Source organism: Syzygium oleosum, unplaced genomic scaffold (assembly GCF_021117445.2).
Source record: "Syzygium oleosum isolate NSW1041296 unplaced genomic scaffold, Sole_v2.1 Sole_v2.30, whole genome shotgun sequence".
Taxonomy (NCBI): domain Eukaryota; kingdom Viridiplantae; phylum Streptophyta; class Magnoliopsida; order Myrtales; family Myrtaceae; genus Syzygium; species Syzygium oleosum.
The window spans coordinates 1,654,932-1,669,002 of NW_026607514.1; the positions used below are offsets into that span (position 1 = coordinate 1,654,932).

Here is a 14,071-nt window from a genome sequence, read left to right on the forward strand (position 1 = left end):
TCTGAGCCATCAGTTGACAGTATGGCATTATGGGTGGAGGCAACGGGTGGGATGAAAAAAGGAAAAATATTTGGGATGGGATCCTTGTCAAGGGTATACACGACGAATCATGCTGCAACTTCATCCTCCAATGCGGCTGTTCCAAGGAGGACACGACTTGAGGAACAAATGACCCAAGAATTGAACCAACTGAAAAATATACTTATAGAGAAGGACGAAGAAATAAATGACTTGAAACAACAAATGCAAATCGTTATGCGACACCTTAACCTCGATCACGATGAGGTTCCTCCTGTACCTCCCGCCAATCTAATAGATGATGGGCACAATGATGAGCGACACAATGATGCTAAGATTGCTAATGATGATGATGATTTTCTCGGTCCTTTCTAGTTAAAATTCCCAAAATCAGGGGTAAGCTTGCTTCACAATCTTTTGTGCTATAAGTGCAGTTTGCCCAATATGTTCCTGCCCTACAATTACTTTCTATGCACAACTTTCTTACAACTAGGTTCTTTGCTTGCGAAAAACTGAAAATTTAGAGATCCCAGGATGACATGCTTGTTACAAAAAATCATGATATTTGAACATTGTAGAAATACATGCCTTAATTGACTTTGAGTCCTCTCTTCCTGGGAATTGGTGTTGGTAATTCACCTCTCTAAGTCATTAAACTGTTGAATGCTATTTGGAGAAGGATCTAATTTTTCGTAGGTGATAGAAATACGGTTTACAAGAGTGAAAAAAACTACAGTAGATGTCAAAGTTGACTCATATTCATATGTAAGAACATTGATGTTCGTCTTGAAACGTTTTTTTGTTAATCCTCCTACTTGTTTTTTTATACCTAGTTCCACATCCATGTATAAACGCTTCTTTTATATTCTGGACTGATTGAATATCTTTATTTATGTATCCACATTTCATCAGGTGTCGACAAAAGTGACTGCTTCTGATGTCCTGCCAAGTACCAAAGCTGCCAAATCTTATGTCTAGTTTGTCGATTTTTCGTTTTTGAAGCAGAATCTATGGTTGTCCCACCTCCTTTGAAGGTTTTGAATGTATTATAAGATTATATATCAAATAGCATCATGTCAAACTTTGCAACTTTGCATATATCATTATTTTTTGCGGACTAGCATCTTTCCTTCAGTTATATTTTTCAATTATATGGCATTGTGTCTGGTTTGTTCGTTTTCTGTTTCTAAAGCGGAATCTATGGTTGTCTCGTGTCCTTTGATTGTTTTGAATGTATTACATGATGTTCATTAATGCGTAGCTATTGCTATGGACAAGATTTGATGGCCCAAATGGTGTATAATTTGCGACGAATATTTAGCGACAAATTTTGCGACCAATACAGTTTGTGGCTAATTTGCAACGAATTTTGCGACGAATACAGTTCGTGGCTAATTTGCGACCAATTTTCCAACGAATTTTGCGACGAATAAAGTTCGTGGCTAATTTGCGACAAATTTTGCGACGAATAAAGTTCATGGCTAATTTGTGAAGAATTTTGCGATGAATTATTTGCGACGAATTTTGCGACGGATAAAGTTCGTGGCTAATTTGCGACGAATAAAGTTTGTGGCTAATTTGCGATGAATTTTGCGACGAATTTTGCGACTGATAAAGTTCTTGGCTAATTTGCGACGAATTTTGCGACAAAATTTGCGACGAAATTTCCGACGAATTTTGCGACGAATAAAGTTCATGGCTAATTTGCGAAGAATTTTGCGACGAATAAAGTTCGTGGCTAATTTGCGATGAATTTTGCGACGAATAAAGTTCGTGGCTAATTTGCGACGAATTTTGCGATGAATTATTTGCGACGAATTTTGCAACGAATTTTTTTCCGTCGCTAAGTAATTGAAATTTTCCGTCGCAAAATTTTGCGACGCCGAATTAGCGAAGGAATTTTTTCCGTCACTAATTTCGTCGCAAATTCGATTAGCGACGGATTTTGCTAAATTTTTCGTCGCAAAATTCTGTCGCTAATCCGTTGTTTTTTTGTAGTGCATGTTCTTCTCAAGTGATATGGTGAGTTGCTTTTGTCAGCAACGCATGAGTCTATCAAGACTTCTTGCTAGTAGTTGACTTGCATACTGCTTTCCACTTTATCTTCCTGAGTATGACTACGACTGTATAAGTTGTTCACTGTGTCATAGTATCTCCAAGTCCTCATGAACTTCCCATTACCTGACTTGTTCACCTGCATTAAGGTCCTTCTAACCATCATCAGTCTTTTACTTCATACTCCAGATTTTACTAGCGATGATAGAGCTTTCTTTGCTTTGGTTCAACCCAAGACAAGACCACATCTGCATTTATCTAATATTTGATATGACCATTTGATTTTATCAACTTCATAATATTATAGGAGGTTTTCCCAATACTTTATAGGTCATATGTGTTGGTCGGCATAGTGTTTGCTCCTTACCTTGTTGATACCCAACATGTTATAATTTTTTGGTAAATACTCTCAATCCGGAAAAATTATCTAATCAGTTATAAACCTATTGTCTCGATGTCAACTTTGTCCTAAACTTTTCAATTTTACCAATTTAGTCTTCAATTTTTGCGCGAAATTCCAAAGTAGTCCTTCCAGTAAAATCTTCGCCTGATCGCTGACGAGGTGGTCCATTCACTGCCGACCATCCTACGTGACACATTGCCATGTAGCGATTTCTGATGAAAATTGGCAATAAGGACTACATTGGAATTTCACGCAAATGTTTATGATTAAATTGACAAAATTGAAAAGGTTTAGGACTGAATTAATATCAATATAATAAGTTTAGGATTAATTTGATAATTTCCCCCTCTCAATCCACGTTGTTGACACCTAAATTTTGGCTAACCATTAAGAATTTATTGCATAAAAAATTAGGGACTAATCTTTAGTCCCTAAATTGCATTGCATATAGAATTTAGGAGATAGTAATAGGCTCATATAATTGCATTTGGACTGTCGGCGGATGGACTCAAGTAAATGGTTCTGAGCTTAATCAAAATAAGCCCACGGTGATGAAAATTGCACCTAGCCCGTTAATTCTCATGGCTAAAATTCGTTGGGAAGTTTGCTGAAATGGGAGATTGATTTATCTTGGGGTAATTGAATTAAAGAAATGAAATCAATCCTGCAAGATTTGAAGCCATATTCGGTCAAAAGGGATTAAGGGAAAAAATAGGGACAGATCACTAAAAGATGTACTCATGGTCAAAAGAAGGGAAATTAATCTTACTCGCGGAGGAATGTATCTTTGGCCGTGATGTACGGATATCTTGAAAGAGGAAAGAAGAGCTAGTCATTTCCCCACGGAGATCGCTTCACTTGCATACAAAAGGGGGGCTTCGGGGGTGTTTGGTTGGGCTTTGCCAAGGAGCTTTGAGCCTCCAAAGCCCTTTGAGGGAATTATTTTGTGTTTGGCAAATTATTTTTGAAGCTCTTTGGCCAAATGTTGGCCTTCTCAAGGCTGAAAGCTCAAGGCACCCCAGCTTTCAACATTCTCGGAATGCTAGTACCCCATTTAATGAAAATATGTTAGTTGCCTTTTTTGCCCTCAAAATTTGTCCAAAAACCCACTTTTTTCACGCTCAGTCACGCTCACCTCACCTTGCTCACCTCGCTCATCGATCTCCCTCACTCGACTCGCTTGGAGCGGACTCTACTTTTGGTCTGACAAGAGAAAAGAAAAGAAAAAAGACAAAACACAGAGAGATATCATTAAGAAGAAAAGAGAGAGGAAGTTGTTGTCTCCTTCCTTGGCGTTTCGCTTGGAGCTTCAACCTGCAACTCGAGCCACTCGTGCCCGGCTCGCTGCTCTTCGCCCGTGATGGTGCTGTTGCTATTTGCACCGGCGACGCTGCTCACTGCTTTCGTTCTAGCCTAAGCCGTTGTAGTCCCGACGATCATAGCTGTTGCCGCCGCTCCTGTCCCGACCTCATTGTTGTTCCTACGTTTGAGATCACTTTCGACGAGCTGTACCGTACCGCAAGCAACGCCAAGCTCCTGCAACCTTTAGCCTGCAGCGTCCCTGCTGTTTGCGTTGAGTCCAGGAGCCCCATTGTCGAAGATCCCTGCACTACGGCGGCTTCCTTTTGGTCTAGCTCCTCCCTTTCACAACGGAGAAGTTCTTTTTATCTTGCAGATTTTTTAGCGAGCCCCACCGAATTCTTGCTGTGTAGTGAGTCGTGGCATTCTTGCTGTGTCACTACCGTGAACCATCCACACAAAGTAGCCAAGCTAGCGGCTATCCTTGGTCGCGAACCACCGTCCGCCGGTCCAAACTTGGAAAGCAAATATTCGAATTAGGTAAAAATTGCATCTAATTTGATTTTCGAGTATATTGTTTCCTTGTTTAAAATATGTCAATCTTGTGTGAATCTTCGAGTAATATTATTGTATCCAATAAGTTCCCGAATAGCCTTTAAATTAGGAATTATTTCCTAATTTCGTAACATGCTATGGTCGTCAATCCGATCTCTCGCCTGAGATATGATTTGCGATCGCACAAAAAATCGTCAATCCAATCTCCCGCTCGAGATAGGATTCGCGATTATGCAGAAGATTGGCCAATCCGATCCTCATGCCCGAGATATGATTCATCAATCTATCGTTTCTAAATTTAAATGGATATGGATAATATTTCTTGTGACCGGGTATCGTGTTCATTTCATTGCCATTTCTTTCTGTCTTTTGTTTGAATTGAATTGATTGTCTTTCCATAAAAAAAATACAAAAAGATTAAGTAAAATTTGAGTAGATAATATATTACATGTTTAGGATAAATTTTGATTATTTTCTTAGAACAGATTAGATTCTTTTCTTGGATATTATTATTACATCTTTAAATTAGGTTAATTATTTATTCCGAATTTAAATTAAAAAAAATATAAGAATACCACGTGCATGTCATATTAGAGTAGTTGCATATTAATTAATTCTCGTCATTAGAAATCTTATGTCTAGGTTCATTTGCGTGCCATATTAGAGATAGTGCATTTAATTGTTGTTAGGATTAGGACATTTAAATAAATCGTATGTTGCATGTCATACTAGATGTAGAATGCATTGCATGAAGTCTAATTTTTGTTAAATAAGATAAAACCCTAAAAAAGATTTGAGTGAAATTGCGTGTTAATTAGAAATCATATTATGATTATCAATGTGATTTTCTAACTAACATTGCAGATGCTTTCGCTGCTTTGAGGTAAGTCCCTCTCTTGCAATTTATTTATTGCTTCGCATTATTGGGTGTTATATTATTGGTTGCGCACCCGCATGATCATCTCGCATGTTAGTGGATAGATTTAAAATCAATTCAAGTTGCTTGCAAATATTTTTTTGAAATAAAAGAGAAAGGTACTGAAAGGGCGTTAGAGTAATCTAGCGTAATCAAGTCTCCGAATCCATAATCTCTAGTTCGTAGGAATAAAGTAATTTTATCGATACTTTACTTGGGTTTCTAATCGACCCATCAAAAATAGATTAGTGGCGACTCCTAATTGAAATGATCTCGCATGTTAAATAATTTGAATCTAAATCGCGACTTGGTATGGGCTTGGGAGAGCTCGAGCTAAGTTTATGCTTAATAATCTATTAGCCGAACCCCTAGGTGATGCACTACTCGAGGGTACGTCGCGACACACATTAATTTTCTATTGTGAAGGACTTCTTACATCACTCTCGTCACGATTACTAAGAAAATTGAGAAGTACCGTAATCATCGTCAATGATGGATTCTTTGAATTTTATATGAATCCCATTATATCTAAAAAGTCGTAATGAAAACTCACTTCGTAATTATATTTTTCTTTGACCCGCTAATAAAAGCACTACTTCCCAATGTTTTATGTAATATACACAAATCATTTTTGTGTACCTCAATTTGTGGCTGCAAAAGAACATAGAACATCAATCTTGCTCATTCAGTCCGAACTCTTCCAAAATTGAAACCCAGACATGGAACTTTCTCCACCCTCCCCCTTCTTTCCTTTGGCTCTCCTTCTCCTTTCTGCTCTCAATCTCTTGTGGCGATGGCTAAACCAACCCGAAAACCTTCCCCCAAGTCCACCTACCATCCCCATCATCGGCCACCTCCACCTCTTGAAATTCCCCCTCCACCACACCCTCCATGCCCTCTCCCAAACCTATGGCCCCATCTTCTCTCTCCGCTTCGGCTCCCGCCGGGTGGTCGTCGTCTCATCAGAAGAAGCCGCCAAGGAGTGCTTCACCACAAATGACATCGTGCTTGCCAACTGCCCAGCCGGTCTCATCAGCAAGCACCTTGGCTACAACTGCACCACCGTCATCTCCTCTTCATCAATAATTTCTATTGACTTAGTCTCTTCTTTGTCTTGTTCTTCAAGTTCCTTGTGTGTGGCTTGTCTTGTCCCTCTAGAATTCTCAAGAACACCCCAATAATTGGCTAGAGACAACTTAGAAGATAAGATCTTTACTAATGATTAGCCTCCAATTATTGACCTAAGGTTGACTTGGTCTACTTGGCTTCTTATTTCCCAAGTTTGGGCGTGTGATACTTGTTCTTGCCCTTCAAGAACACTCAATAATTCACTAAAGATAACTAATTTATGACTCACCTTTTTCATTAAGCACATCATCCAAAACTTATTATGATACTAGCAGAGGTGAGCTAAGTAAATGAAAATTTTATGTATCTAAAAACGATTGACCATTCTATTTGGACCGAGGTTTGATGTAGAAATATGTCCAAGCATGATCGGACATAATCAAGCCAAAGTCCGGGTTGAATGGCGCGAGGTCAGACCAGCCGGACTGACCAGGCGTATGGCCAATTCGGTCGGGCCTGACCGAGCACAAGGCCTGGCACATGGCCGGGCCACACGAGCACGGCGTTGGGCATAGAGCCAGGTCGCACAAGCAATGGGCCGAACGGACGGTACAAGGCCGGCTCCATGGGCACAATGCCGAGCCAAACGGTCGATGTGCCGAGTGCATGGCTGAGCCACATGAGCGAGGGGCCAGCACACAGGCCAATACTTGCGTTGGCACACGGCTAGGTCTGGGTCGGAACTGATGGGCACATGGCCTGGCACAAGCGCCAGGCACGGTGACTAGCACACGGCCATGCACGGGACCAGCTCATGGCCTGACTGACGGGCTCATGGCTGGTCCATGGCCGGGCACAAGGCCTGGCTTGCACGGCTAGCACAAAAACTAATCTGCGACCAAGCTTCAAGACTCTTGGCCTGACACATGGCCTATTCATGGCCTACCCAACTCAACGCAACGATCCATGGCCGATTCGCGACCGGTCCACATTTGAGCATCAATGATCCATGGTCGACCCTCGGTTGTCATATAGTCGCGTTGAATCGAACATGATGGGATTGGTCCATGGTTGCTCGCGATCGGTGCATGGCCGAGCGGAACCACCCGCGACTGACTCATGTCCGCACGGCATCAATCCATGGTTGTTCGGGATCGTTTCACTGTCAACCCTTGTGGTCGAGTGATCGATCCATGGTCGAATCGCTCTAATCAACTTGAGTGATTGGGGAGTTGTTTTATGGCTAATCACTTGGCCGATCCTTCGATTACCCATTCCGACCATACCTACTGATCCATGACCGACCCTCGGTTCGGTCCGCACATCAATTCCTTGGCCATTTTCTGTTGGTCGATTCAGGGTCCAAATCGCGGATGTCACAATTTCACTGTTGATCCCTTGGCCTATCCATGGATGATTCTTCGATCAAACCATGACCAATCCTTTAGTTACTCGTTCCGATCATACCATCCCATTCATGACCGACTCTCAGATTGATCCGCTCGCCAATTCCACAGCCATTTTTCCTTAGTCGTCTCGGTCCAAACTGGGGATGTTACTCGAGCAATCGATCCATGGTTAAATCACTCTAATCTTGCGTGATTGGGGAGTCATTTCACTGTTGATCCCTTGGCCGATCCATGGATGATCCTTCGATCGAACCATGATCGATCTTTTAAATACCTATTCCGACCATACCAGCCGATCTATGACCGACCCTCGGATCGATTCGCTCGCCAATTCCATGGCCACTTTCCTTTGGTCGACTCGGTCCAAATTGGAGATGTCACATACATCATTACATCTCATTAATTTCAAGATGAATCACACCTCAAGTGGCCCAATATGAAGAAGAAAAATGTTCATCTAAGGCTTAGGTATGCCACACCATCTTATTAGGCTTGCCACCTTTTCTTGTTAGTTTAGCCAACTCATCCATTAGGGTTGCCACTTCAAGGATTCCTATTAGTCCAAATGGAAGGGTAATGACGAGAGGTTTGCCTATAAATAAAGGCATCAATCCTTCATGCTCACCTTTCACCACTCACTTTCCTCTTCCTTTCTCCCTCATGCCCTCACTCTCTCGGCCGTCCTCTCTTCTCTCGGCCGCACCCTTACTCGCGCCCGTGCCCGTGCCGCGCTGTGCCGCTTAGCTCACCATCGGTCACAACCTTGGAGGGTAGTAAGTAAACCTACTAAACTTTGGCTAGGGCATTGCGTTACGTTATTGGGCGAGTCATGTTCTTGTTGTGCTTGTGTGAATTCCGTTGTTTGTGAATGCTTGATATAGCTTGCCACGCATGTATATGCATTTGTAAGATTTGCTCATGCATTTGGCATTATGCGTGAAAGCACGTCCAGGCTATGAACGAGTCTCGCTTGGTTCGGATCGGCGTCGAGGTGTGTCGGAAGGAGCCTTGTTTGGAGGATCGGTATTGAGGCATACCGATTGAAGCCTTGCTTGGTGTAGGTCGGCGCCATGACCAGGTGGTTCGAATCACGAACTCGGTTCCGTGCCTAGCATGACGTAAGATTCTATAAGTTATATTACATGACACACACTTCGCGTGAGGTACTCATGGTGTCATGATGCTTATTGGCATGGTCACACAAGGGAAACTATAGTTGTCGCCCTTGATTGGGGGACGTTGCCCGGAGAATTTCCGGAAGAACCGTACCAACGGTTGAGATAATGAATCCCTTGTGTGCATACTTTTGGTGGTAATGTTATTGTTTGGAAAAAAAAGAAGGCAAGTTGAGATCATCTCATGCACAAGGACAAGTGTGTTTGAAGCATATTTGCTATTGATATGTCATCAACATTGATGTGACTATGTGCATGTGTTTTGTTCGACGGCGAGGCATCCTCCTATCCGAAATTTAGTGAGTTTACTTACTGAGTTGTGACTCACTCCTTATTTTTACATACTTGTAGGTATGGCGACGCTGCCTCCAATTCGTCATAGACTTCTCGTTGACATGCATATGTCTATAGTTGATATTGTAGACGTAGAAGCGGATACCACATACCGTAGGTAATAGTGGTGCAAGAGGATGCTGACAACGTGGTTTCCCACCGTTACGAGGCTTGGTTCATATGGTTCGATGAAGATTTAGTCAGCCCTATCCGTGATTTCGACGGACCGCTAGGATTCACACCCGACGAAAATGTGGTGGATCCCTAGGTTGCTAGCCTAGTCAAGGGGGAAACCGTTTTTGATAGTATAGCCTGCTAGAGGAGTTAGCTTGTAAAATATGAAGTGGTGACGTATGAAAATAGTAATGTGTTTGTGAATTGATTGTTCTTCCTGGCTGCTTATTGTTGTTATTGTCTGGGTGTTGATTGAATGTACGCTTCCGCATGTTCTTAAAGAAAGATAAAAGATTTGGGACGGCGACGACCCTGGGACATCGCGAAATAATTTTCCTCCGAGGTTAGGGCCAGAGTGAAGGTCCTGATACATTTCACGCTTTTATTTGAAACGAAGTCCACTTCAGACCCTTATTTGAAAAGATGAGGGCATGTTAAGCCTTTATTTGTAATTTTCCCTTTGGATTTTAGTATTTTTGGAATGATAATATATTTTTTTCTTTCACCTACAATTTTATGCATTTCCCCGTAGACTTTTCTCGAAAGTCTTACCAAACGTAGCCTTTCTGAAAAGAGTGTAAGAATAAGTATTGTTTCAAATAAGGGCCAAAGTGACCAAACTAGTCTCGAATAAGGGTCCGAGCTCGTTGGCCCGCCAAATATTTGCCGGCCGGCACTTCTGACAACTAAAACGGAGACAATTTCATCCTAAATTTACAAGTGGATAAAAAAAATGAAGAAAGTCCCCAAAATGGAATCAAGATTAGTCTATTCCTTCAATGTTTTCGATTTTCTTGTTCCTTTCCCGCTAAGACCTGAGCAGGTCGTTAAAAGGTTCAAGAGAAAATAGGGGAAGGAACTCCTCGACATGGAAGAGGGATTTCCCCGTAAGTTCTCTCCCGGAAAGAAAAATAACGGGAGGAAACTTAGGGGCTTCTAGGTGGGGAAAGTTGACTCCACGTTAGTTTCGATTGGCTACCACCAAGTAGGCAGGTATAATAGCCTCCCACGTCTGAGGTGACACAAACAAGGGAGCTTTGGCTCCTGCTTGGTTGGCCTGTGTTTCGCACAACGTTTTTATGAACAACTTGCCGACCAAGTACCCCGGGTTATAAAGACACTGTGCGAAGCAAATCGCTGCCCGCTCCTCCAAGTATATGGGGTTCTCCAAGGGGGGGGGGGAGGTGAGCCGCAAATGGGCCCGAGTACTTGGGCCGAGTATTGGGCCGAGGTGAGCCGGAAGGCCAAAATCCGTAACTCGGCGACCCTGTTTTTGAGCGCCGAGTGGTATTCCCATCTCCACTTTTTTCACCGCGTTTCATTTCGCGAGTTCGATAGAGAGAGAGAAAGAGAAGCTTGAGGAGGAGTAACACACGAAGCTACAATGGCGGCGGCGACGGCGAGGTTTGGTCTGCTCAAGTACCTGCGGGTCCCGGTGGCCGCCAAGCCTTCCCTCCTCCGCTCCTCCGACAACCCATTCCTCCCCTTCGGCCTCGCCGCCGCCCTCCGCCGCTTCTCCGACGAGGTCCGGGGCTCCTTCCTCGACAAGTCCGAGGTCTCCGATCGCGTCGTCACCGTCGTCAAGAACTTCCAGAAAGTCGACCCCTCCAAGGTTTCTTCCCTTCCTTTTGCTCCCCTTTCCTCTCCTCCTCCTCCTTCTCATTGTTGTATTGTTGCTGCTGGGAGGTCGAAACGCGACGTGGGCTAGCGATTGTTTAGTCACCTGGGGTCGCTCGCCGGAGGGTTTCGTTTTCGATCGTGCTTCCCTTGAATGGAGACGCGCGTTCGTTCTCCGGATGGGTTTGTGTGCATTGGCCTCGGCGGAAATGCGCCGAGGTGGTGCTGGTTTTGCTGATCGCAGGGTTAGGGCAAATTTGATAGCGGGGACTTGTGTATGTGGGGCTCTGCGGTTGAGATAGGAAAAACCCATTACAGCTAAGGTTTTGGGTTTCTTAAGGGTCACACTATTTCGTGCCAAACTATTGCTAAAGAATCGAACTTTGCGTAACTTGATGGGCTAGCCAATAGAAAGAATTGCAATCGCATTTCTCCAATCGTCATGAAGGATTTTGTGTGTTGTAATTGGGACTTGTCGATTGGGTCTCATGGTTGATATCCTGTGATGAGCTTGTAGCAGGATTGCTCACCTGTTTTGTGGTTTTGCTGTGAAGAAAATATGAATTGCTTTTGGAAAAAAAAAAATAGTCTCGAAGGATGGGTAACATCCTGGCTGTTTGAACAAATATCAGCTTCATTGATTTCCTGCGCTGCATCACTGGGGATGGGCGTGCTTTTCACTTGGCTTTTGCCTATGCATCATATAAAGCCACATATTATGAGAGGTGGTCAGTTGCCCTTTTCCTTCCTGACTCCACACTAATGGGTACCTTAATGAGTGTTATATAGTGTTACATGGTGCCGATGAGTGTTATAGGAAATTTATTCATGTGCACTGTTATTGTCATCTCTCCACCGGGCTATTATTTTGGTCTCAAGTCTCTTAATTGATTGGTGTTAATGAGATTCAGCTAATTTGAAGAGGTACCTGAGATAATGGATTTTGAGTTGTTCTCACTTCTCCTTTTGACATTATGTACATTTCAGTTGTTATGCTCATGTGCCTACAGGTAGTGTAGGTTCGCATTGCTCCATGTGTTGCCTTATATCATTTTCGAAGTGCAAGGTCTTGAATAAATTGTGACGTTTTCCGTTGACTTGCCTTGATACCTGCAAGACTTGTTGTTGACATAGTGCAGCAGAGCTTTTAGCGAGCCTCTAAAGAGGCTCGTGGTATGTAATAGCTATTCTTGTTGAAAATTGGTATAGTATAATAGCATTATGGACCCCATGTGCTTGCTATTGGCTCTTTTATGCAATATTGTGTAGTAGTCCTGCCTAGATCATGTGCTGCAATCAGCACTTTCTGGAATGAGTCCAATTTTTAACAAATTTCATGTTTGTGCTTTTTTGGTGCAACCGCATGGCTGGAATATTTGAGCAAGGTAACAACTAGTTCTAAGCTGATTCTCTTTTCCTAGGTTACGCCGAATGCACATTTCCAGAATGATCTTGGATTGGATAGTTTGGACACCGTGGAGATAGTTATGGCTCTTGAGGAGGAGTTTGGATTCGAGATTCCAGATAATGAAGCAGACAAGATAAGCTCGATAGATCTTGCTGTCGACTTCATCGCTTCGCATCCGCAGGCGAAATAGGAGAAGCATTGAAAGCCCATGTTCTTTCCTTTTCACCTGAAGGATCGGCAATGCATTGAGTTCTCATAAGTGGCACATTGGCACATTTTAGAATCTTTTTTTGTTAGCGTTCTTCCCTCCAATGGATGTGTTTCTTTATTTGTACCAAACTACCATGGCTACTCCGGAGTTGGGTGGTAGCTGCAGTTACAGGCCCCTAAAGAGTCCTTGACACTATTTTGAAGTGTATCCAGAATGAGTTTTTGGTTGCATTAAAGTGGAGCTTCTTATTTTGATAAGTCCAGCATTTGGAGACTGATGTCTTAGAGGAAATCTTGCATGTGCAGTAGTATGTGACATGACCTGAATTTTATCATATATGCACGTAATGGGCTGTGACTTGACTTCTCTGTCTTTTGAGGGTTCCTCGAGTGGTACCACCAAGCTAGTTGTCGAGAGAAAGTACGAGACTCGTTCGCTTTTTATTGCTCTGTTGGGGATTTTGTGATGAATGGTTGAATGCTCCTTGTTTTTTGTCCTTGAGGAAATTAGGTGATATACTCTTTAGCGAATAAGATCACTTTTTTGACTCCTAGCGATTAAAATGTCGCACGTTACTTGGTTACGGGATTTATATGAACCTCATATATTGGTTTTAAATTTTTAGGTTAGATTCTCTAACAAGCATTTCACATTATAATATTCTCCGAGGCCCTTTGGTTAGAATCAAACGGTGGAAACAGTGTGAGAACGTGTCGAAGAAAAACATACAGAGTCTTAAATTTTCTCCTGATCTAGTTCCATGAATTTGAGTCCTTGGTATAAAAAATAAAAAATAAATAAAATGAGACTCATTAAACACCTTATTTGTCTTTATAAATTATTCAACATGAGCCAAAAAGTTCTATATGGGCAAAACCTACAAAAAATCATAAATTATGTCTACTATGATTTATTTATCCTAAGCCTTTTTTATGTGATATCAAAAATCCTAAACTTGTACCTGTATGACACATTTATCCTTCGTCAAAGTTCTATCAATGAGAACCATTAAAATCTGCCCACATAGACATTAGAAAATAAACAGCATTGACATTGTGCTCACGTGGCTTATGTGAAATAAAAAGACGTTTTTGCTGAAAAATTATTTAACTGAGACCTTGACGGAGGGTAAATGTGTCACATAGATACAAATTTGTGATTTTTTATATCACAAGAAAAAGTTTAGGGTAAATGTGTTACAGTGAGCATAATTGCGGTTTTTTATGTCACAAAAAAAGTATTTGATAAATGTGTTATAGAAAGCATATTTTGAGGTCTTTGTGGCTTTTTTTATTTTTTTAAATCAGATCTAATCTAGTCTAATATTAATAAGTAAAGTCAACTCCATAAAAATCCGTGGAGTGCAATTGTAGCTACCACACTGGTTCATCCTGCTTCTGATTTTTCAAGAAACTACTATTGGCGGGAAA

The 14,071-nt window shown here is 42.1% G+C and overlaps 1 protein-coding gene across 1 annotated transcript; it reads left to right on the plus strand.

Moving 5' to 3' along the window:
* Window positions 1–10,704: 10,704 nt before the first annotated feature.
* On the plus strand, window positions 10,705–12,898 carry LOC115663178 (acyl carrier protein 2, mitochondrial). The gene is made up of 2 exons (XM_030585208.2): window positions 10,705–11,017; window positions 12,444–12,898. The coding sequence occupies exons 1-2, from the start codon at window positions 10,790–10,792 to the stop codon at window positions 12,618–12,620; spliced, it is 405 nt and encodes a 134-aa protein (XP_030441068.1). The 5' UTR covers window positions 10,705–10,789; the 3' UTR covers window positions 12,621–12,898.
* The last annotated feature ends 1,173 nt before the right edge of the window (window positions 12,899–14,071 follow it).

What these genes read in the sequence shown, in the direction of transcription:
- LOC115663178 (XM_030585208.2), top strand. Translation starts at nt 10,790, where the DNA reads ATGGCGGCGGCGACGGCGAGGTTTGGTCTGCTCAAGTACCTGCGGGTC. An exon ending in AGAAAGTCGACCCCTCCAAG is followed by an intron (nt 11,018 to 12,443) that starts GTTTCTTCCCTT and finishes CTCTTTTCCTAG; the next exon opens with GTTACGCCGAATGCACATTT.